Genomic DNA, 26,111 nt, shown 5'->3' with positions numbered 1-26,111 from the left:
CTCTCAAGTGACCTTTCCCCACCGCCAGGAGGAGCTGTAGTTCTGTCGTTATGCTTGTAGGAGAAGCCTGGGTTTCATGTTGGGGCTAAAAAGGACAGGAAGATGTGATACATAATTACAAGGATATAATGACAGATGTTTCTCTCAAGTATTGTTTATGGAATGCAGAAGGAGGTTTACTTATGCAGCTATTAAGCGGGTAGTTTAGGTGCTGGCATTAATACATGGTGAAAGTGATCGTATTTTCATTTTTAGTATTTGCTTATTATTGGTAAAAGATGTGTGTAACTTGAAAGAATTGCAGAACCAAAAAGTACAAGTCATGATCACCTGCTGCTAAATCAGAAGTGTGCAGTAATTTGCTTTGTGTACTTTTGTAAAGTAAAAATCAGTCACTGCCACATCAGCAAATCTTCCATAACTTTATATTCATTGTGATCCTTAAGTATTACTATCAATCATTTATTGCCAGCATGATATTTAAAAATAAAAATAGCCCAGCCAACCTGAACAACTCAATCGAGACCATTTTTGTTTAGTAATATCATTTAAACTGTAAAAACTAATGAGGAATACTGTCTCCCCTAAACCATTTTATGCATGCTATATTTAGGACTGGTTGTGCAGCAGTTCTGAATTTGTATCTAATTCTTTGTTATTTAGCATTTTATTAAATAGTTATACAACTATATGAATAATTTGATTTTATACAAACATATAGTAAAGAAATTGGACACCTTGCGTGTAACTTGAATTTCTGATGTTGGAAACTTCATTGAGTCCTATACCTGCTGTGGGAATGTGAAGTAATTATAGACAATAATGTAGCGGTTTAGTGCAAAAAAAGAAAACATAAAATATATATTGTAATAAAATACTCTCTCTGCTTTGATTGGAGAAAGAAGTTCATTTTTAAAACTTTGAAATAGCTTAAATAGGTTGTCTTTTTTATACACTGTTCCACAACACAGTTCGGTTCGGTTGACCTCTAAGGTTATTCCTCTTTTTAGTCATTCAGTCAGTCATTTTCCAACCCGCTATATCCTAACATAGGGTCATGGGGGTGTGCTGGAGCCAATCCCAGCCAACACAGGGCGCAAGGCAGGAACAAATCCTGGGCAGGACACACACACACACACACACCAAGCACACACTAGGGACAATTTAGGATCGCTAATGCACCTAACCTGCATGTCTTTGGACTGTGGGAGGAAACCAGAGTACCTGGAGGAAACCCACGCAGACACGGAGAGTACATGCAAACTCCATGCAGGGAGGACCCGGGAAGTGAACCCAGGTCTCCTTACTGCGAGGCAGCAGCGCTACCACTGCGCCACCATGCTGCCCAATATTCCTCTTTTTATTTTTATTTTATTTTATTGTAGAATCAACCCTCGACAGCGCCCAGCAGGGGGGCTGTGCAGCACATGTGTATGGGCACCGTTATCATCCCTACCACCTTCGCCCTCACTTCCCCTACCTCTTCACATCTTAAATCATTCTTGAGGCAGATTGAAGACTTGAGTGCCAGCTTAAGTGAAAAATTAAGGAAAACATACCAAGTAATTGCAACACAAACACTGACTTAATCAGTTTTAATGCGAAAAGATGCCGATGAAAGAAGAAAAGAAGCGGGCCGCTAGGGAAGAGAAAAGAAGAGCTGCTCAGGAAGCAGCAAATGGATCAACCTCTGAACAAATGAATGCCAAACGTACAGAGAAAGAGTATTAAAACTATAAGTCAAGTGTATTCACTGCACATTATCATGCAGTGTGCCATTGCTGGTTTTAAATAATACTTTTAACTAAAGATTACATTAAACACACAATAAAAGAAAGAGGGGGCGGCACGGTGGCGCAGTGGGTAGCGCTGCTGCCTCGCAGTTGGGAGACCTGGGGACCCGGGTTCACTTCCCGGGTCCTCCCTGCGTGGAGTTTGCATGTTCTCCCCGTGTCTGCGTGGGTTTCCTCCGGGCGCTCCGGTTTCCTCCCACAGTCCACAGACATGCAGGTTAGGTGGATTGGCAATTCTAAATTGGCCCTAGTGTGTGCTTGGTGTGTGGGTGTGTTTGTGTGTGGTCCTGTGGTGGGTTGGCACCCTGCCCAGGATTGGTTCCTGTGTTGGCTGGGATTGGCTTCAGCAGACCCCCGTGACCCTGTGTTCGGATTCAGCGGGTTGGAAAATGGATGGATGGATAAAAGAAAGAAATTTCAGATTGACTGACAGGGCACCCTTTATCTGTTTGTTTTTTTTTTTTTTTTGGAATAAAGGGGCCTCCGTCGCGTTTCTTCACACACTTCTGCTGAATGATTCATTGGCTGAATGTCTTCAGTGTGTGTTAGAAAGAGGATGTGCAGCATTGTTCCTAAAGGCACTCAGTTTTGTCTTAATTTTCTCCTTCACTATGACCTCCAGGAGGTCCTGAATGCATCCTATACCCGAGCCTGCCCTTTTTAATTAGCTTGTTGATTCAGTTGGCCTCTCTTGAAGTGAGGTTACCAGCCCAGCAAAACACAGTGTAGAAAATCGCACTGGCTGTCACAGAGTTGTAGAAGATGTGAAGGAAGTCATTTCCCACATTAAAGGAACACAGTCTCCTAAGAGAAAGGAGCCTGCTCTGCCCTTTCTTCTATATTTTCTTGTAGGAGTGGACCTCCTCTACATCCACTTCTTGAATAGTGACTGGACATAGATGCTCTTTCTTGCTATGAAGGTGAATGACCAGTTCCTTGATTTTGCTGATGTTAACCTACAGACAATACTCTTTCTACCAACAAACTCTTATACTCATTCCCCTTATCAATTAATCCCATAAGTGCAGAATCATCTGAGAATTTCTGCAAGTGACATGACCTGGCGTTATATTTGTAATCAGAGGTGTACAGAGTGAGAGTCCTTGAGTGTCATAAACTGTGATCTGCCTAACAGATAGTCCATTATCCAGGACATCATAGGCTCATCCACCAGCATATCTCTGAGTTTACCCCTTAACAGGGATTGCTGGTTGGTATTGAAGGCACTGGAGAAGTCAAAAAACATAATCCTCACATTGCAGCTAGCTTTGTCCAGATGAGACTACATTTTGTGGAGCAGATATGTAATTGCATCCTCCACTACAATCTTTGCCCAGTAGGCAAACTGTAGTGGGCCAAGTTGGTCTACCACAAGAGGACTTGTATAGTCCCGGATGAGTCTCTCAAAGGTTTCATAATGTGAGACGTAAGTGCCACTGGTCTGTATTCATTAGGTGAAGAGGTGCCTGCCTTCTTTGGAGCAGGAACAATGCAGGATGTTTTCCACATCAGCAGCACTTTCTGAAGCCTTAGGGACAGACTGAACAGGTGACAGAGGACACTACAGAGTTGGTCAGCACAGGCCTTAAGAACTCGAGGAGTGATTCCATCTGGTCCCGCAGCTTTCTGTCAGAGTTAATCTGTTAAGGTATACGTCTCAGTGTGTGTTCATTCATTTCTCTGTGTGATTGTTTGAATAGTTTACTGTTATGGCTTGGTCTCTTGTCAACCTGTATATATAAAAAAAATCCCATGTTTATTTATTTCCTCTTTCAGGGTGGAATGGGCGCAGCTCTACTATCGGATCCAGCCAAAATTGAATCGGTAAGTACCTCGGATGTCTCTTTAAGCTTCCATTCCTCAAACTTTTCCTTGTCAGAATTAAAATATTTAAACTAATTTTAAGATGTGCTGCAGAAAATTAGTTCCCTACAAAATGTCCAAGTCTGTCATTTGGAAGCAGTCATCCAGAGCCATTTCAGCCTCCAGGTGCCACTTCCTCACTATTGGTAATTGGTATTGGCGGTAACAGTTTGGTGTCTAATACCAGGCTTGTAGCTGGGAATTAGACGAATCAGGTTGTGGTCAAGTCTTCCCAAAGGAGCCAGTAGTTTACAGTTAAAGATATCTTTAACATTTGAATATACAGTAGTAGGTCTAGCTTGTTATTTCCTAGAGTGGAACTGGTCACAAACTGATTGGTTGACATCACCACATTTTATAACTGTCTGATCAGAGTGAGGCATCATCAAGTATTGCTGGCAGAATGAAACATTTCTGTTGCTGAGTCCCCATTTGTGGAGGGAGGAATATGAATATTACAAAGGATGTTGGAATTTATCTTCCTGGACTAATAATGTAGGCAATTCCAACAGACAAAATTTCAATGTCTGAATTGCAAACTTTAGCTTTAACTGTAGTATGCTCCCTTTTACACCATTCCTCATTCACATAGATCTCAATGGGATTTCCTCCACAAGTTTGCAGATTGATTAAATATTAAGTAAACAAATAATGGAGTTTTCCTAGTCAGGTACCTGTTGGCCGATAATGAGAAAGTGAAGACTGGATAAGTGTGGACAAAGTTGCTGATAACACTCCATGAGGAGGATCCATGTCCTGCGAGTTAGACGGAGCTTTCTGACAATGAGCAGAATGTCTTTGTCTTGAGTTGTCGTTGTTCCCTGCACAACCCCTGTGCCAGAAGCAGCAAAGCATCTCCAAAAACATAACCAAGTCTTCTTCACTTTTCATATTAGGTATGGTGTTCTTTTCTATGAAAGCTTCATTTTTTCCTCTGGAAATAGAGCTGATGTGACATGCTAAAAAGTTCCAGTTTCGTCTCATCTGTCCAAAGGGCATTCTACCAGACGCATTGTGGTTTGTCAACATCCATTTTAGCAAATTTCCATCTGGATTTTTAATGTTTTTTTTTCCCCAACAGTGGAGTCCTTGTTGGTTCTTCTTCCATTGAACCCATTGTCACTCAAAAAGCGCCGGATGGTGCGATCAAACACTAATGGACCTTGACCTTAGAGGTCGGCTTATATCTCTTTGGCAGTTGTCCTCGGCTTTTTGTCCACCATTCACATTATCCTTCTGCGCATTCTGGGATCAATTTTCCTCCTGCGGCCGCTTCCAGGGAGGTTGGATGCAGTCCCATGAACCTTAAACTTTTTAATAATATTTGCAACTGTTGTCACATGAGCATCAAGCTACTTGGAGATCTTTCAGATTCTTTAAGATCTTGTAGCCTTTGCCTTTAACATGCTTGTCTATAATTTTCTTTCTGATCTCCTCAGACAGCTCTGTTCAGTGTGGGACACATGACACCAAACAACAGAGTGACTACTTTTTTCAATTTAAATAGACTGATTACACTAATTAGAGAATTGTATGATACTAATTACAGAAAACAGCTAGTCTAAAAAGTTACTCGAATCCAGTTAATGTGGTGCTGAGGTGTTACCTGTTGCACGGCTGTACTCGGGTCCTAATTTGGGATTTGAGGTGTGATCTTGAAGTTGTAAGTGTACCTGACATGATTGCTAATTCTACCCTTGCACAGTTCTTTGGCAGGATATTTACTACCTGTTTGAAATTCAAATCGAAGTTTAACACCATCCTGCCTTCAAAGTGTGAGGACTAGCTTTGTTATTAATCTGAATTCGAATTGATCTGCAGTCATATGTCTTTTCTGCTTTTTTGCATGCTCTCTATAAGTTTTTGGAGGAAAGTGATAATTCTTTAAAGCACACCCAGCCAGCATGTGATATAGCAGCCTTTTTCATGTGGAAAGATTCTTGTCTTATGGTAAACATTTCACTTCACTCTAATTCAGAATGAGACAATGGCACAGGCCCACAGCTCTAGGCAGGGAATTGAGCTACACACCAAATTTTTAACGGAAAGTGTAGCTTTTGGTAATTGGATGCAGGTTCATTTCCAGGTATATTTATTGTCTGCCAAGCTCAAAAACGGATGTACTTTCCAACACTACTTAGTCTGTTAAAGAGGTTACCTTATCAGTTTTATTAGATGAACTTCAGAAAGATAACTGATTATTTACCTCCATATGTTGGCTGATTGTACCACCTGCAGAAGTTCAGATCAGCAATTCAAATAATTTTCTCAGCATTTTGGTCACTCTGGCATATCAGCTATTATTTCCAAAAATAAGTATTATAGAGTGTGACTTGTTTTTATGTGCTTCATCTAGTTTGTTATCATTTCAGTCTAATTCAGCCACAATAATATTTTGTGAAACAATATGAAGCCCCAAGAGGCACATCAACAATTATTACCACGGTATGAATGCATATCTAATATTTTTACATTTACCTCATTAATGCAAGTATATATTTACTATAAAAAATCTTGGTGTAACTTTATTTATAATAGCTGGTGAAGGCCTGTCTTTCATCTTTTGAAATACTTGATCTTGTGTGTTAAATTGAAGGTAAAGTATGACTTTGTAAATATATTTTGTTTATCTGGGGAGAGGTACAGTTTATGTTGACTAGTAGATGAAATCTTGAGAATGGCTCAGAGGTGGTGAGATAAATAAGCTTTTAGATGTTGTGATATTTGCCCGGACACCATCAGACCGACACCGCATCTTTATCAAGAATACCTTTATTTTTCTTCTCCACACAACACAATTCACAGTCCCGCACACCAACACAGTGCCTCTAGCCCCAGTCTCCCTTCTCCTGGGCCTTCTCTCTCCTTGTTCCTGGGCCACCTGCACTCTCTCTCCAGGAGCTTCGTCCTGCTCCTGCTCCTGCTCCCGACTCCAGCTCATTGATTGGAGGGAGGCGGCTCCTCTTATCCTCACCCGGATGAGCTCCAGCTGCTCTACCTGACGTCACGTCCTGGTGCGGCGGAAACGTCAGGAGAGCACCCGGAAGCACTCCGGGTGACCCTGGAAGGATTGTCCTCCATGGGTGTGGCGGAAGTAAATAAGTCCCGGGCTCCATGAGGCTCGGGGCGCCCCCTGTCGGTGACCAGAGGCCCCAATGGTCTGGAGCCTCTTTGCTCTCCATCCGTGAGCCTTTTCTACTCCAGGGCAGTTGCCCCCTCGTGGCCCGGAGGACAAATATGCCACAGTCTCGTCCTTCCAGGCGTCCCGGCCGGGTCTGACCCCCAGCCATGTACGACAATGTACTGTATTGTTTTGGAATCAGTGTATTGTACAATAGTCTTCATTGTTTTGCATATTTCTTACTATTGTATAGGTAACTGTGCTTGTTTTGTCAGCCTTTTTGTAGCAGTATGTTTGGTGTAATCCATTCTTTAAGTGGACACCTAAAACATGCCGTAAACTGTCTTAATCAACACTGTGTCCCTAATAGCAGGTTACAGGTATGCTATCTCCTCTTCCTTGTCTTAATGAAATGAGAACAATAGCTGTCCTGAAAAACTACACAATGATTGTAAACGTCTTAAGAAGTAAAGGGCATACATACACATAGGCATCTTAAAATTAACAAACTAATGTAGGTAAAGGATAGTCATGCTTTCAAATAAGATTTTCAATAAACAAAGGAAATCTTCTTGTAAAACCAGTTTTACAAGTTTGGTGAAGCCTAGTCATACAGTGGCATTAGTTTTAAAAGGAACATGAAAAATGGATGTATTATATTGTAATGATCTGCAAAAGTGCAAGGCTGTGTTTTATAATTTGCATTGAGCACAGTTTTAATACTGTATATAATTGTATATGCCATTAGCCCTTTTCATCAGAGTCTTTTTGTTTTTATTTATATTTGTGCAGAGATCAAAATTAGAAACCTACAATAGGAAATGAACTTCTTGGCAGTGTGTAACTGAAAAACATATGCATAGTCATCAGTGTTAAATTAAAATTTCATCAAACTAGAATTGGCATTTCTGCTCTGTTTGGAAGTAAACATAAACAAATAAATACATTTTAAAAATGTGGCACATATAGGGTGCAGCAGCTCAGTCAGCAGTTCCTATGTCTCTGAAGTGAAGCATTTCTCTCAGATATACCCAGCTGGCCCTCTGGATGTGGTCAATGTGTATTTGTGCTCTGTAACTGGAGACACTAATCAAACTCTCAATGAATGAATTTAAGGTCCCTTGCGTATAGTGCCCTCAAGGGAACACTGTCACAGATTACTGGAACAGTAGTTAGCTGCAGCTTAATATATTGTATTTGACATTTTCTGTACTAAGGCCCCAGGAGACTGACATGACTTGTTCTACTTCAGATCTGATCAGACACACTTTTGAAGTGAGTCATTAGTTTCTGGTTTGCATTAACTGATGGTGGGTTGTTTTTTTTCCTGTATATTTCTTTCATGTAACTTCAGAAAAGCAAAATATTAAGGCACCAATACTTGGAGAATAGACCATTGAGTTCAGCACTATGTACAACTTGTGTGTACTCAATTACTGTGTTTAAAATGGAGCCAAGTAGAGATCTGGATGATTTTTATTCCTTAGTAAGTTAATGTAATATGATTTTAAATATCTTTTCATTCATCCATCTTCATATGTATTCTCACGTTCAGATTTGTAAAGTAACAGCTTGAATCATGTTTGTTTGTTGTTTATTTAAATTAGGAACATTTTGTTTTAATAAGGTCAAAATCATACTCTAAAGCAGGGGTCCTGGACCTGGAGCGCTACTGTGACTGCAAGTTTTCCTACTAACCATTTTCTTAATTAGGGGCTAGTTTTTACTGTTAATTAACTGTTTTGCCTTAATTTTAATTAACTTGCTACTTAAGACTCGGAGATCCCTCAATTGTTTTTTTCATTAATTAGCAGCCAAACAACCTAACCTGTGTCCATCATGCAGAAAAGCGGAGGTCTCGGTGATGCTGATCTGCTCAGGCCCGGAAGCATTTTGATGGTGCTCTTAGAAAAAAAGAAAAACAACAATTTTGGAAATGTCTAGTCTGGCAGAATGAGAGCACCAACAAGCCATGGAATTAAATAACGGGTTTAATGAACAACTAGAACCGGCATCTAATGGAGAAACTAGTTGGAGTGAAGTTGTTTGGAGTTTAAAGCCCCGACTTATTCTGTTGGTTCACTTCACATCTCATTTCTGTTTGGGTGCTGTTTAAGGAAATAAAATGAAGCAATTCCGAGGACTGAACCTTAAAACAAGACAATTAAAATGAAGGCAAAATAGTTAATTAGCAGCAAAAACTGGTAACTTATTTAAGAAAAGGGTTAGAATAAAAACCTGCTGCCAGTGTAGCGCTCCAGGACTGGAGTTGGAGACCCATAAAGCATGCATGTGTTGAATTCAGAATAGTCAATAACTCTTTATCAACTTGGTTTCAACCACAGACGTTAATATTAATTTGGACCTTGTACTGTGTAAACATGATGATCAAATCGATTTTAGGAGATAAAGTGAGCAAAAAGTCAAGAAACACTCCTCTGGAAATGTTATTTAACAGATCATGAACCTGTTTTGTTCTCCAATTTCCTCCCACATTCAAAGACATGCCTACTTGGTTAACAGTCAGTGTTCAGGAGTATGCCCTGCAGAAGACAGTTTTGCACCCAAGTGTGCAGGAATGGCTGGATGGATGGACTTCATTACATTTGTCTTTACATTATCCCATAATTACAAGGTTGTCAAAGCATTGTGATTTGTGTTGGGAGCCTTTATGAGAAACGTAAGGCAACAAACCAGAACTTGAACCTCTGTCCTGTTATTCAATCTTTAGCAGAGGTGTAATTCAGAATAATAACTTCTGATGAGTTCTTCAGAAACTGTGTGTCAATGGAGATTCACTACTTCATCCCTAATAGTGTGGCTACTGAAAGACACACCAAATATATCACTTGTAACTTTGTTCCATGCTACTTGTTTAGAGCTTTAGCTGATAGGAAGTATTTTTGTGTTTCTTATTTTGTATCTTTGCAGAATTATGAAATGTCAATTAGACCAAATACCATGTTCAGTACCAGATGCATGTAATAAATATTTTTTAATTTGAATTCATTTGGTTACTTTATTACTCAAAATGATGCCCTGCATTGCCTTGTTTTACATATTAAACTTTTATGAATATTATGTTGGCCATAGTGGTTAACCAAATTATCCTCCGAAAATTAGAACAGAAAATGCAGCATTTTGTAATCTGCTAATAAGTTCACCATTTTGTCTTTTTACACAAGATCTTCTTTCATATACACTATTAATTAACAAAGAGTATATGCAGCATTACAAAGGAAAGTAGCATTATCGATAATTGCTATTAATTATCCCCCAGTTATTATATAAGCTCTGTTACACAAACTCATTCAACCCTATGGTTAATATTTCTTGTGAGCATGAAAGGCTGATTTGATTACATGTCTCTCAAAAAACTGGTTTTGACTTTTATGGACCTGCTTCTTTTGTTGTGTAATACAAGAATATAGTCTTGCATTAGTATGTGACTAAAAGTCATTGACACGTTTGAATTTTTATGTTAACTATCTAAATTACAGCTATTCTTTTTGTGCATTTTGTATGTATGTATTTGCAAAATTTTTTGAGCAAAGTTCAGTGTAATTCAAATAAAAAAATAAATGAGATACCCCAATTAAACTTAAGCTTTTATTTATTATTATGTATTAATTTTTAATATGGGTATCCAACTCTGTCCTGGATGGCCACAGTGGCTGCAGGTTTTCGTTTTGGCCGCTGCCTTAAGAAGCGGCCAGTTACTGCTAATTTGCCGTAATTCTTATGTCTTAGTTGTGATTGGCCTGCTTTTTTTTTTTTTTTTTTTTTTGAAGTCAGTTAAAAATCAAGGCAACACGTTATGTGCCATTAGCATTAGGAATTGGTTAATAATGCAGAAAGTGGTTTGAATGAAAACCTGCCACCACTGTGGCCCTCCAGGAACTGAGTTGGACACTCCATTATATACAATACAGCAGTACTCGGTAGAACATCCACATTTGGGTGTGCTGGATGCAGTATTTGTTAATCTTGCCACATAAACAAATGTTAGATCATTATAATTCTGGGTTGTCCGAGATTGTGATCCTCTACCATAACTTTGTCTATGCTCTTCTCTGTGTCTGAAAGATTTAAGGAGTTATTGGATCGTGTTCTTAACTATAAATTTCAAGTTTGCATTTAATTGAGATCTCCCTTTTTTGTTTTTTGCTTGCTTTTTGACTCTATTTTTTGCCTTTGGTTATTTCATTCATGCCCTTGAGGCCTCCCAATATTTTTCACCTTTTTTTTTAGTATGTTGCAAGTTGAGGCCCACTTTGCTTTGTCAAACTCAAGCCATTAATAGAGTCTGATGTTTAAAGTTCCTACGGAGCAGAAACAACAAAAATATTTAAACCAATTTATTTCAATTGAGAAAAAAAAATGTAATTAGTTCCAGGACCTAATTTGGGTTATTTTTCTATAGCACAGATACTTACTTTGTGCTTTGTATTATTTTTCAAATTAACAAATTATTCCATTTGTTACTTTTAAATACTTCCTTTACAATGGAGAATTAGCAATCGAGATGCCAGTGCTGGCTATACTGTGTCCTAAGAACGAGTTTTAATTTTATCCAAAACGACTTACAAAAGAGGTAAACATAATCGAGTAACATTAGGCTAGAGCCTGTTTGTTTGGCAAGTGTAGTGGGACAGGTAGCAAAAGTTGATAGCCACAAGTGAAAAGATGTAATAACTAATAAATTTACAATCATGGGCTACAATTGATAGAGCAGTTAAACTTAATCTAACAGTAAATTAACCAACAATGTAAAATATCACAGAGCAAGGTTTTTTCAATCAACTAGGAAGCTCCGCCCCCTGCTTGCTTCACTCAGCAACCCCTGGGAGTGGGCGCTGGGCACCTGCCATCTCACTGCTGAGCCACACAAAGGGTGTCGAGGTGCTCCTCCATTAGAGAAAGTGATAGTATTTCAAGCGATGGTATATAAAAGAGTATGCGAGAAGCGGGAGGAAGACGGTTTGGTCCTTAGTTATTATAGAGAGAAAATCACTGAGATGAGTATTTCACTACAACTGTCTATTATAAATACCAATGAATAATAAAATGTAGTAAAAAGTAAAACATAATAAAAAATGAAATTACATTCACGCCTCGTCAAAAACAATATTATGAAATACTTTATCCTCTAACTTGCATTCTATAAACGTTGCTTTTTTGTTCGCATATTGTTTGTGATATTCTTCTCTTTCGTTTATTGGATGATTCCCTTTGTTCTTGATTTTTATTATATGCAGCTCTTTTTTGTTCATTTTCTTTTTTTTTGATGGTTTTTATCAGCTCTTGCCCTGTCTTTTTCTATAGCGATCTAAAATTAAATGCTTTTGAATAGATAATTAGCTTTTCTGCCTTGCCATTATAACTGGCCACACTGAGAGTGTCCCAGGGTGATACAGGGAGAGGATGTGTGCAGTAGGAGTAGGGATTGGGCGAGTGGTGTGGAGGGGAGTGGTCAAGGCTGAATAACGCAGACGCGACAGAAAACACTTGTAATATAATAGAGAGATTAGACAGATATTCTCAGAACAGATGGGCCTTTAACATTGTTTCTTGAATACAATGAGGGAGTCAGCAGTACAGATTGAGGTGAGCAGCCCGTTCCACCAAATAGGAGTTACACAGAAAAAGAATTTGAATTGAGACTTGATACTACACAGGGGTGGCATCACCAGATGCTCTTCCCCGGCAGACCTGAATGGTAGAGGAGTATAGCACTATACCAGTGTCTCCAAATACTCGGGTGCTGACCCACTGACTACTCTGTAGGCAAGCATCAGGGATTTGAACTTAATGCATACTGCTACAGAGAGCCAGTGTAGCAACCTGAAGAAAGAAGTGACATGTGCCTGTCTTGGCTGGTTAAATACAAGACAGGCTGCTGCATTCTAGACCATCTGCAGCAACTTGATAGCACATGTGGGTACTCCTGCCAGAAATGAGTTGTAGTAGTCACAATAAGATGAAAGCCAGAAGTGGTTCTGCAAACTCTGTCTGATCTTGCTGATGTTGCACAGCATGAACCTTCATGAACCAGAAACAGTAGAAATGTGGTTAGAAAAAGATAAGGTTATGTACTGACTTGGCAGGTGTTAGCAACAGTGAGTCAGACTGTACAGAGATGGGGAGCTGAACAGACTGGCTGGCTGAGATCACAAGACACTTGGTTTTTGCCTGGTTGAGCTATAGCGAGTGGTTCTCCGTTCAGGTTGAGAGATCAGTTAGACATGCAGAGACTCTAGCTAATATTGTATTGTCTTTCAGAAGGAACGACAGCTACAGCTATGTATCATCTGTATAGCAATGATAAGAGAACCCTTGGGATTGGATGATGGAGCCTAGTGAGATGGTGTCTGTGGTAGTGTTGGAGTTGAGAGAAGAGAAGTGGTCAGGAGCAAGGAGAGCAGAGGAGACTATGGAATAGAAATGGGTGGGAGAGAGGGAGAGGAGCTGTTGGTGGAAGGATACAGTGGGGAGAGAAGAGTGAGTAGAGGGGAGCAGTAGAGAGAACTGAATGAAAAAGTGGTCCGACTTTTGTAGAGGAGTGACTGTTACATTTGTGGGAGTGCAGTTGCATGAGAGAATGAGGTCAAGCAGATTGTCAGCCTTGTGAGTCTTAGGGGTGTGGAGCTTTATGATGTTGAAGGAGGAAAGAAGAGCAAGACAGTCATCAACAGGAGGGATGTCCAGGTGGATGTTTAGGTCCCTGCGAATTAGAAGTGGGCTGCCATTATCTGGGGGGGAAGAGGGCAGTCCATCCAGTTCATCAAGGATGATCCTGAGCAAACCTGGAGGACGATAAACAACAACAATGGTCATGTTAATTGGAAAGGAGACAGTAATGGATTTTAAATCAAAAGTAGTGAAGTTGCATACATTACTCAGAGGGGTGAATTTCCAGCTCTTAGATGTAAGAAATAACTGTCCTCCCGCTTCTACCAATGGAGCGACAGGAGTGGGAGAAGTGGCAAAGAAAAGTGCTGTCAGTGTTACTGTGACTTCTGGTTGAATCCATGTCTCTGTTAGAGCCACCACTTGGAAACCCCTTTGTGTGGCGTAAGTGGAAACAAAGTCTGCTTTGTCGACCACAGACTGGCAGACCCTCAAGCCAAAGGAGAAGAGATGATCTTTTTATGCAAGTAGATCTTCACACAAGGGCTGACGCCTGTGAGCTCATCTTCAAGCTACTAATAATAACTGACACTAAGACTTAAAATCAAAACAAATAGATTTGGAAATATAGATCTCCTAGAAGGTAACACAAATGTAAATTGGGTTATTTTTGTATAAACACATTATATATAAATAACACATTTTCAGATACACTAGCAGACCAGTTACAAGCAGAAATTGACTCCTGATTAATAAATTGCTTTGAATAAAAACCAGAAGGCACAGTGGCAATTCAGAACTGAGTTTGACAAACAGTTTTTATTCTGTTTGGCTGCTTTTAAAAGTGCCAAAAATGTCCTGCCACTTGTTTGTTTATCTTTAGTTGTTTATTTGTATATAAGTTTCATATTACCAAATTTGTTGTTCATTTTAATCATTCAAATTATTCAGCAATTGCCTTGTCACATTTTACTATATTAAATCATGTGATGACAGGGAGGAAAATGAAAATTGACCTTTTTTTATGTGTCATGGTTAGAAATAGTTGTCATATTTTTTAAGGAGAAATTAAATTGCACTATGACTGGAAGGCAAAAATATTAATGATATGATGCTGACAGAATTAACTAATTTTGTATACCGTGGTCTTTATGCTCCACTGTTATGTCTGGTGTAAGATATGGGCTTGCAAATGTATTGCATAATGTACCACTTGGAATTTTTGTTATTAAAATGGCTTTTAATATAATGTAGCTGGAGTGAATTATGGCAGTACAGTGTCACACTATTTGGGGCATTTTTTTCTTTGCAGCGCTCTAAATAAAAAAAAAAAAAATGTTTCTTTAAATGTGGTATGGGGAACAAGACAGTAGCCAGGACAATCTTTGATGGATATTACATATAGAAATTCTTGAAAGATGTCATCTGACCCTTTTCCCAAATGGTGTTTATTAGAAGAAAATGAATTTCAGTGTAATAGGACTACAGTACACTGGTTGTAATTTTACTTTTAATTCAGTGTTTTTATTACTTAAGGGAAAACTACCACCTTGAAGGTGAGGGGAAAACTTTAAACAAGGAAGTTCACTGCCTACCCTTATCTAAATGAGAGACCCAGAGTGAGTCACTTCCCACATTTTACTGAAATTAAAAGAATTTTGTTTTTAATTTTGAGATAATATTCAGTTCAGTTCATTTCAGTTTATTCTTCTGTTTTTTTTCCTTTTGAATAAATGCAGACTTCAAGCACTTCTACATATCTTCATATACAAGCAGAATAAAGACCATACAAATTTATATATATAAGCACACACAATTGCAGTAACTATTTAGTAGTATCTATATATATATATATAATTCACTAAGCAGCCGACCAGGGCACGCAAGACAACCATGGGATATGCACGACATAACCACGCCCGCCAACTCGCAGAGCCCCGCCCACCAACTCTAAGCCCATGGAATACGACGACAACTCACAGAGCCACGCCCACCAGCTCCAAGACCATGAGACGAGAACACCTGCTGACCCGTCCGCCCGCCTGACTGTTACCAGCATTCACCGCAGTGTACTGGAGTGTAAAACTATCGCAGCTGCTAAGTTTTCAGCCATGTGAGATTGAGCAATAACAGGTCTGTGATGCCCTTAGATGTCTTGGGCTGTATGCGCGCTACACTGAATGGATCAACGTGTGTCTACCCGGCGCCGAGAGGCATGGGTAAGCCGTTGAACCCCATTCGTGATGGGGACCGGGGCTTGCAATTGTTCCCAACGAACGAGGAATTCCCAGTAAGTGCAGGTCATAAGCTCGCACTGATTAAGTCCCTGCCCTTTATACACACCGCCCGATGCTACTACCGATTGGATGGTTTAGTGAGGTCCTCGGATCGGCCCTGCCACGGTCGCTCGTGGCCTCTGGCGGAGCACCGAAAAGACGATCGAACTTGACTATCTAGATGAAGTAAAAGTAGTAACTCCGTAGGTGAACCTGCAGAAGGATCATTACCGGTTGAGCTGACCCGTCATTGGACAATTAGGACCCGAAACCTCTCAGGCCCGCTTCCCCGCCCTCTCTCCGGAGAGGCGGAGGGGGCGGAAAGGATGTCCTCCCTGGGCGTCCTTCCCCTCTCCCCCCATTCCGCCCGACCGCTGTCCCGCCCCGTCCCTCGATCTGGGAGGTGTGGGCGCCACGGTGGTCCTCCAGTTGTCAGTCACGGACAATTGTATGTTGCTCTCTCCAGAGTTCCATCTTTTCATTCACTTACAGTCGTATCCTCAAAGCCACCCCATTTGGACAACTGTGTCTTTCAGGAAGTGTTCACCCATCAATACATAATTATGTGGCGTATGCTATGCCACGGGTTGGCTAGTAGTTTCATAAACCTTGGTTTAAGCGAACTCAAGGTCATGTTAACACATTCTGCAGCTAATATGTAAGGTTTTATTTAAATTGAAGATTAATTGATTGATTTTTTTTTTATATATTATAAACTGTCCATAAAGCCAGTTAGAACATTCTTCTACAGATTTCAGCAGACCACACGTATCTGTAATCATCAGACATGCTACATTGTTATTGTGTTTTTTCTGAAACAATCACTCTTCTCAGCTTTTTAAAGCACTTCAGAACACTGCCATAGAAAGCTGTCTGCACGCATTACCTGGGACGATTCACAATAATCACCTCTTCACCTAGCAAAAATGACTGGCTTGCCAGAATGTGAACGCATTATGTGTTTTGTGTGTACACTGTCTCGGGATGTCTTTTTTTTTCTTTTTTCTTTTCGTTTACTTTTCTGCAGTAAGAGAAAATAGAATTGTCAGAAAATGAGGCAGATTGATTGTGCACAGACGGTAGAAAGAACATTTATTTACGAATCACAAACTGTGCAGAGTAATGACTTACCTATTAGCAGCCTTGAATAATGGTGGTTTCCTGATATCACTGTTTTCAAAAGAAGGCATTTTTTTAATTTAGCTTTTCTTGTCACAGAGACTAATTTGTCTTCCAATAATTGAGACATTGATTAAAGAATTTAAAAAGAAGAAAACTACAAAGAAAGACATTGATATAATAGGAAACAAGCCCTGAAACATATTTAGTGGGTTATGTTTACCTTTTCCTCCAGACATAGTACAAAAGTAAGAAGGTTATGTCATAGTGTCTACTGAATATAAACCAAAAGATATTACACTCAAAGTTAACAAAGCAGTAGTAGTGAAGCCATACATGGTGTTTTAGGGGGAATTCTGGTTATTGTACTACCAACAAACATGGAACAGATCCAGAAGTGCAGTGCAGAAAAAGGGAGCCAAGTGCTCCCCTGGAACTTAAAGTCATTTCCACCTCTGACATGCCAATAGGCTTAAACGACTAATGTCCTGAAAAAAAGTGTTTGTAGAGGTATAATCAGTCTCTTCAAAATTCTTGAAGACATCAACAATTTAATGCTGTATAAGAATTTAAGTAATGAAATACTAGGGGACTCTGCCCCCTGCTTGCTTCGCTTGCCTGCCCCCGTGCAGGAGCTATGTGCTACCTACTTTGCGGCTCTGCCACTCACATATGGGGAAACGGATGTACAATTTAAACAGATTATTTTCATGAGAATTGTAACATATGCATACTAGACCTAACTATTTTACATTACAGCGAGTAATCAACCATAGTAAAAATAGTAAAACGTAATAAATTGAAAGAAAATTATGTTTCATGTTGCATGAGAGGTATTCATCGCGTTATATGTTTTCATTCTGTTTGGCTTTGAAATTAACATGCAAATACTTTTTAAACTTACACTTTTAGTATAAAACTTCAGTAAAAACAATATTTGGAATTAACTTTTCGTCAATATCGCTTTGAATTTTGATTCCATGTTTGGAGTTACATTGTGACAACGCAACGTAAAACTGCCATGAGTGAATATCTTTTCTTTCTCTCTAATAAATAAACCAACTTTTTCGAGTGTTTGTCCCTGTGATTTGTTAATTGTCATAGCAAAAGCTATGGGAAACTGGAAACATTTTAATACGAATGGCATATCAAGATCTCCTTTTAATGTCTAATGTTTTCCAAGGAAGATGTACTACATTACCTTTCTTGTCGCCTGTTAAAATTTTACATGTCAGAATTGTTCGACCAATTTTGAATCCAATTAATCTTGTCCTATTGCATAGCCCATCACTCACAGACATAAATTATGCAATAACATTACGATACAGTGCATCCGGAAAGTATTCACAGCGCATCACTTTTTCCACATTTTGTTATGTTACAGCCTTATTCCAAAATGGATTAAATTTCTCAGTTTTTTCATTTTTAATAAATTTGCAAAAACCTCAAGTAAACTTTTTTCACATTGTCATTATGGGGTGTTGTGTGTAGAATTCTGAGGAAAAAAATTAATTTAATCCATTTTGGAATAAGGCTGTAACATAACAAAATGTGGAAAAAGTGATGCGCTGTGAATACTTTCTGGATGCACTGTATATCCTTCTTTCAACAGTAATTCGGTCGGTGGAAGACCGGAGGGTGTTAACAGTTGTAGATATTCTATGGGATTATTGTAAATTGATGTTTTCATCTTCTGCACCTTCACCACCAACTGTTTCAGCATAGTCTAATGATATGCAGTTAACTAATTTGCCATGTAACCGATCGTCAATTTTCACGTTAATTTGTTTGAATGCATCATTTCTCGGTGCTAGGATTGCCCGTGTACTCATTTCTTCTGTTGATAACCCTTTGGGATGAAATTCTTCATTAAGTTGTGGACATAATAAGTCTTCTTTTATTGGTAACTTAAAGTGAGGAAAACATAAAAATTTATAAGAGCTGAGAGCGCAGGAACTGTTTCTGACAAAAGCATTCACATGAATGAGAGGTGAGAGGACTGTGGGCGTGGGCCATTAAATGTTAATGGTTGAGAGGAGGGTAAGACTAGAAAAAATCTCTTGGCAATAGTATTGTCTCGCGGGACTTGAAAAAATCTCTTGAAAATAGTCATGTCTCGTCTCAAGATTTTCTTTTATAATAGAGAGGTGTACTTTAAGAAACATGTGTATATTGAAGGGAAGTTCCTTCACAACTGAAAAAATGAATTGCCTGGTTTTTATCACTTTAATCCTTGCTTTATAAAGAAGGTGATACACTCCCTTTTAAAAGAAACGGCTGAAAAACAAATTGAGTATTGTTTTGCCTCGGTGAGCACAATAGCTGATGTTGATGCACTTTGAAATGTTTTGAGTAACACAACTATTTTATGTTTTCTGATAGATACTGAGAACTCTTGTCAAAGGAATTGCCAAGCCTGTGACGTGCAAAATTCGAATTTTTCCTTCTGTAAGTTTTTTGTTTTCTTCCTTATTCTAAAACATTGCTCTTGTCAACTTTGCATTTTTTTTTCATTTAATGGTCAATATTGCACAGTTACACAAATCAAAATACAATGATAATAATAAGACTCCTCTCCATCTTTTTATTATCTAATATGTATTATTGTATGTTAGACTTTGTTTTAAAAATTGCCTCTTTTAAAAAGAACAAAGTTCTTTTGGATAAAGATTTTCAATTACTAATGAACTGGATATATTGTTTATAAGTGTGTCTCCTCTTGATGTAAAGCCTGTCTCGTTACTCTGATATTTATGTGCATATAAGTTGCCTGCATTTATAAGAACAAACACCAGTTTCAGCGTTTAATAATGTGACCTGTACTTATTAGTTGCACATACATAACATTAAAAAATAAGATAATCCACTAACAATTACTGCCATTTACCATTTTTAATTAATTAACAGTAAGGTGTGTGTTATTTTCATCCTCAGTTTCTAAGGGTCAGAAAACTTATCATATATTTGTAAAATATGAACAAAGTCGTGGGTTTAGGGTAGTGCTGGGCGGTATACCGGTTCATACCGAAAACCGTTTTTAATTTTTTTTATGATATGGATTTTTCTTATACCGCAACACCGGTTTAAATTGCCTAAATGACGTTCGGAACGTGGTGCAGCAGGAAACTGTTCAAGTGGGGACCTTTTTCACTGCTACACCGCTAAACACAGATTTGTTGCACTAGGGCTCTTTTTCACTGCTACACCACCAAATAGTGGGCGGTAGCATAGGTATGCCGCGCGGTGAAAATGGACAGAGAGCCGAAAAAAAGCAGTCACGTCTGTCGCCTGGAGATGCTTTAGTTTTAAAAGGTCAGATGTGTAAATACTGTTTCTATACTACTGGATAATACTGCAAGCCAAGTTGTACTTGTTTTATTTGTTTTCAATACAGTGTAATGATCCTGGGTACTGTGTAATAGTGTTACAACATTTTATCTTTATTCTCGACATTTCCACTTTAATCTTGACGCTTATGATGAGAATAAAGTTGACATGTTGACTTTATTCTCATAATTTGTCATTAAAGTAGAACATCGTAAACTAAACTTCATCATAAAATGAATATTTAATTTACTAGATTTTCTGAAACCCCGTCATAAGTTATATAGCACATTAAATGCTTTGTGTTAAGTGATTCGTTCAGAGATGGGCGCAACTCTGAATGGATGGCATAATTAAGCATGTATAACGAAGATATTTTTAAAGTTCTGAACACTCCGTGGGCTAAGTTTATAACTAGTTTTAATTTCACAAAGACATTTATCGTGTGGTGATTGGTTATGTGGTGAAAGAAAAAGGAAGGATAGGAACTGGGGTTTTGGTAGCCTACGTCAGATAGAGACAGCATGCATGCAATAAAGATAGCCTGCTCAGAAGAACATGCATTGAATTCTGTGTTCGTGTCTCCGACCAGCAGATCACAAACCCAACATTTACACAATATTTAAGTTAAACCTGTGCGATAGCTATTCATACATCCAGTTTTTTGGAGCCTCGTCACACCTGCCATAAAGTTCTCTACACTGAACATATACCTGGGGACCCCTTACTGCGAGGGAGCAGCACTACCGCCTCACTACCGTGCATGTGTAATACCTGCTTTAATGCATTTCATCATGAAAATGATATCAAGTATTTATCTTAGCATTCTAAATTTTCAGAAAGCAGGAATATCATGAAGTGAATGGATTCTGTATGGTGATCACTGTCTTCTCTTAGTGCCGAGGAAGTCAGTTTAAGAAGCGTAGTGATTAACCACTGTGTCAGGGAACGTAACACAAAGCATTTAATATGCTGCATTAATTTATGACGGGGTAAATTAAGTAATTGATTAAACATTGATTTTAGGAAGAAGTTTAGTTTACGACATTCTACTTTAATTATGAAGTAAACTATGAGAATAAAGTGGAAATGTCGACTTTAATCTCGACATAAACGGCGAGAATAAAGTGGAAATGTTGACTTTGTTCTCGACATATAGTTTATTTTTTTCTTCCCAGTATAGCTTAGCTTGAAGCAAGGTCCATATTAATGCAGTTTGCCTAAATGATGGTTCAGTTGGTAAAGATGTCATCACCAAGTTGCACTTGTTGTATTTTATTTTAATTTGGTGAATACTGTGTAATGCACCTGGGCTTGAAGTCTTGAAGTAATAGTGCAACTATCAGTAATAATACTATTATTTATTTTATTGTTATTATTTATTAGTTTAAATATTATGCAGTTTAATGATGATAAAGTTGTTTAAAAAGTCACTTTAACGTGTCAGTGGACAGAGATTGTTAACATTAACAGAAAGTGTAGTTGGTTTACAAAAAATATTTACTATTTATTCCTTTTCTAAGATATATTCGGTGCAATACAATTTTTGACAAGCACTTCTGGATATTTTACTAAGTCTAAATGCCTCTTTGTATGGTTGAAAATATGTTGTCAAAATTATAGTTTGTTTTTGCAAAATTTGTTCAATAAAAAGGTTCTCTATTTTGACTGCATCTGTCATGCAATGTGATACCTTCTCCATTAGTGCCACCCCCTTGAAAACTATCACTTTATGGGGCAATGCAAAACTGTATTAATAATTGTGCGCACATTAAAATGTTTTTTTTGTACAGTGTACAATACTCTTGACAGTGGAATAGGTTATTCTTAGCCAGTAATTGCAGTGGAAAATGTGGTTAACATCCACTCATGCATGGGGAAAAAAATACCGTCGAATACCATGAAACCGGGATAATTTAGAAAAATACCGTGATATAGAATTTTGGTCATACCGCCCACCCCTAGTTTAGGGTCATTATTTGAGTTGGGTTAATTTTTCTATAGTGATATTCACTGAGTACAGTCTCAGAACCCTTACAACTGTAATACACCAACAGGAAATTACTCAACTACAACCATTTATATACTTTGGCAGACATGCAGCGCCATTGCTATATTTATTGTGTGTGCGTACGTGTGTGTGTGTATATGTGTATGCAGTGCATTTAGGAAGTATTCAGACCCCTTAACTCTTTACACATTTTCCTATGTTGCAGCCTGATGATAAAATCTTTTTGTACTTATATTTTCCCCTCATCCAGCATCACTCACTATATCAGAATTACACAGTGAAAAAAGGGAAAAATTAAGTTAAATGATTATAACATGAAGCTGACGAAATGTAAAAAAATTGAGTTGGTCTGAATAATTTCAGAATGCACTGTATTCAGTATGTTTTTGGTTTTTTTTTCCCTTTCCCACTGAAGGACATAGCCTTCATTAGCCAACTCCTGCCAGCTTTTCACAGAGCTTTCCTGTAATGACACTCTTTGTTACTATTTATGCACTTTTAGGTGGAAGACACAGTGAAGCTAGTTCAGCGCATTGAAAGCACAGGTGTAGCTGCAATTGCAGTACATGGGAGGTAAGTATGTGTTCTATCACGATGATGGTAATTAATTTTATAGCCCTGACCCAGGGTGCATAATGCCTGATACATCTTTGATTTCACATAAACTATTCTATCATAACTTTCAGTCACCCTTATCCACTGAATAGACATACTTCTTTGACAATATACGGATTTAGAAGTTTTGACAAGCAGCCATAACTTTGTACAAGAATGAGGAGATTTGCATTTTTAACTTTTGTTTTTAAGTGCAATTTCAAGTCATCATTAACCCATCTAGACTTATGTGTGCTTTCATTACCAATGCACATTGAAGAACACCAGTGTTTGTGTTTTAGTAAGTGGAAATAGTGATGAGCCTTCAGAGTTTCAGGGCAGTGGGACTGGTTTTTGAAAGTGGTTGAAGTAGCACAGGTGCCTGAAAGACGAAGTGAAACTTAAGACTGTAAGCAATCACTGGGGATCAGGTTCTTATTTTATTTATACAATTTCCTTATCTCTCTATTATAATAAAAAAAATCTTGGAATGAGACTAATCCTGCAACGAGACGTGATATTTTGAAGAGACTTTTTGGAAGGAAGTCCCATGAGACGGAGACTTTTACCATGAGATTCTTTCAAGTCACGCCGTACTTAAAAGTATTTTCAAACAATACCACGGTAATCAGGTGCATTCCGGCACTTAACCTGGACAGACACCAATCCATTAAAGGACTTACTTTTGAACACACACACTTACGAAGATCCAGTTTAGACTCACCCATTCATCTAAATATGACAGCGAGAAACGATGAAGTCAAACGAATTAACACGAATATTGTTGATCAGTTACACGGCAAATTGATTAAATGCATATCAATAGACTATGCTGAAGCAGTTGGTGGTGATCGTGTGGAAAATAAAAACATCAATTTACAATATCCCATACACTATCTTTAATACAATATCTTCCACTGACTGAATTACTGTTGAAAGAAGGCTGTATCATAATGTTATTGCGTAATTTATGTATGAGTGATGGACTATGCAATGGAACAAGATTAGTTGTATTAAAAATTGGTATAATTTTAACAGGCGACAACAAAGGTAATGTAGTACATATTCCGCAAATAACATTAGACACAAAAGGAGATCTTGATATGCCATTCGTATTAAAATGTTTACAGTTTCCCGTGAGAAAAGCTTTTGTTATGACAATTAACAAATCACAGGGACAAACATTTGAAAAAAGTCAGTTTATTTATTAGAGAGAAAGAAATAATATTCACTCACGGGCAGTTATACGTTGCTTTGTCACAATGTAAATCCAAACACCGAGGTGGTGACCATGGCCCCCTATAGGGTTGAGCTTCTAAGCTCCATTCCCATGGTCCCCAAAGCCACCAGGGCAGTCGCCCCCTGTCATGGTCTGGAGGAGGCATAAGCCCTTCTCCGGTCCTACTGGGCATCCCAGCTGGGTACCACCCCCAGCCGCTTGCCACAATATGTATATATATATACTGTATATATCCTATTTTGCCAAAAGTATTGGGACACCCCTCCAAATCATTGAATTCAAGTGTTCCAATCACTTCCATGGCCAGAGGTGTATAAAATCAAGCATCTAGGCATGCCGACTGCTTCTACAAACATTTGTGAAAGAATGGGTCGCTCTCAGGAGCTCAGTGTATTCAAGCGTGGAACTGTGATAGGATGCCACCTGTGCAATAAGCCCATTCAAATTTCCTTGCTACTAAATTTTCCACTGTCAACTGTTAGTGGTATTATAACAGTGTGGAAGCAATTGGGAACAACAGCAACTCAGCCACAAAGCAAGTCGTAGGCCACGTAAAATCACAGAGCGGGGACAGCGCATGCTGAGGCTCACAGTGCCCAGAAGTTGGCAACTTTCTCCACAATCAAAAGCTACAGACCTCCATACTTTGTGTGGCCTCCAGATTAGCTCAAGAAGAGCTTCATGGAATGGGTTTCCACGGCCGAGCAGCTACATCCTAGCCTTACATCACCAAGTGCAATTCAAAGCGTCGGATGCAGTGGTGTAAAGCGCACCACCACTGGACTCTAGAGCAGTGAAGACGTGTCCTCTGGAGTGATGAATCGAGCTTCTCTGTCTGCCAATCTGATGGACAAGTCTGAGTTTGGCGGTTGCTAGGAGAACGGTACTTGCCTGACTGCATTGTGCCAAGTGAAAAGTTTGGTGGAGGGGAGATTATGGTGTGGGGTTGTTTTTCAGGGGTTGGGCTTGGCCCTTTAGTTCCAGTGAAAGGAACTCTTAATGCTTCAGCATCTAAAGCCATTTTGGACAATTTCATGATCCCGACTTTGTGGGAACAGTTTGGGGATGGCCCGTTCCTGTTACAACAAGACTTTGCACCAGTGCACAAAGCAAGGTCTATACAGAAATGGATGAACAAGTTTGGTGTGGAGGAACTTGAGTGGCCTGCACAGAGCCCTGATCTCAACCCGATAGTACACCTTTGCGATGAATTTAAGCGGAGACTGCAAGCCAGGCCTTCTCATCCAACATCAGTGCCTGACCTCATAAATGCTCTCCTGGAAGAATGGTCAAAAATTCCCATAAACACACTCCTAAACCTTGTGGAAAGCCTTCCCAGAAGAGTTGAAGCTGTTACAGCTGCAAAGTGTGGGCTAACTCCATATTAAAGCCTATGTATTAAGAATGGGATGTCATTAATGTTCATGTGTGTGTAAAGGCAGGTGTCCCAATACTTTTGGTAATATAGTGTGTATATCTATATATACATTTTATATTTCTTCCATTTCTGAATAATCATACCAACAGTTGTCACTTTCTCACCAAGCTTCTTGCTGAAGGTCTTGTAGCCTACTCCAGCCTTGTGCAGGTCTACAATCTTGTCCCTGACGTCCTTTGGCACCTCTTTGGTCTTGCCCATGGTGGTGGAGAGGTTGGAATGGAAGAAATTGATTCTGTGGACAGGTGTGCTTTATACACATAATGAGTTGAGATCAGGAGTATCTGTAATTGATTGATTGATTGTAATTTGTGTGCCACATGGGGATCAAATTCTTATGCATCTCATTGACATGCAAATCAATTTATAACTTTTATGTAATGTGCTTTTTCTGGATTTTTGGTTGATATTCTGTCTCTATCCGTTAAAATGAAACTACCATAAAATTTTGAGACTGTTCATTTCTTTGTAAGTGAGCAAACGTACAAACACAGCAGGGGATCAAATACTTATTTCCCCCACTGTATATTAAAAACAAAAAAAAAATCACTCAGTTATATTGTCAATGTGCTCCCTGCATTTTTAACATTTGCTAAATTAGGAAAGTGTGTGATCTCCTGTAACTGACTGTCCTACAACATTTTTAATAACTAATGAATGCAGTGAAGCTGGTATAAGAGTGAATAGATGTGGCAGCCCTTT

The 26,111-nt window shown here is 38.8% G+C and overlaps 1 protein-coding gene across 1 annotated transcript in view; it reads left to right on the top strand.

The window, feature by feature from the left end:
* The window catches only part of dus2 (dihydrouridine synthase 2), a 67,824-nt gene that overhangs the window by 23,121 nt on the left and 18,592 nt on the right, over positions 1-26,111 (top strand). The window contains exons 7-9 of the mRNA XM_028809340.2: positions 3,570-3,617; positions 19,185-19,250; positions 22,640-22,710. Coding sequence (XP_028665173.1) covers positions 3,570-3,617; positions 19,185-19,250; positions 22,640-22,710 — 185 coding nt within the window. The remainder of the gene's footprint in view (positions 1-3,569; positions 3,618-19,184; positions 19,251-22,639; positions 22,711-26,111) is intronic.

The sequence above is a fragment of the Erpetoichthys calabaricus genome, chromosome 9 (genome assembly GCF_900747795.2).
Source record: "Erpetoichthys calabaricus chromosome 9, fErpCal1.3, whole genome shotgun sequence".
Taxonomy (NCBI): domain Eukaryota; kingdom Metazoa; phylum Chordata; class Cladistia; order Polypteriformes; family Polypteridae; genus Erpetoichthys; species Erpetoichthys calabaricus.
Note: the sequence above shows the minus strand (reverse complement) of the source record. Positions and strands in the feature narration are given on the sequence as shown.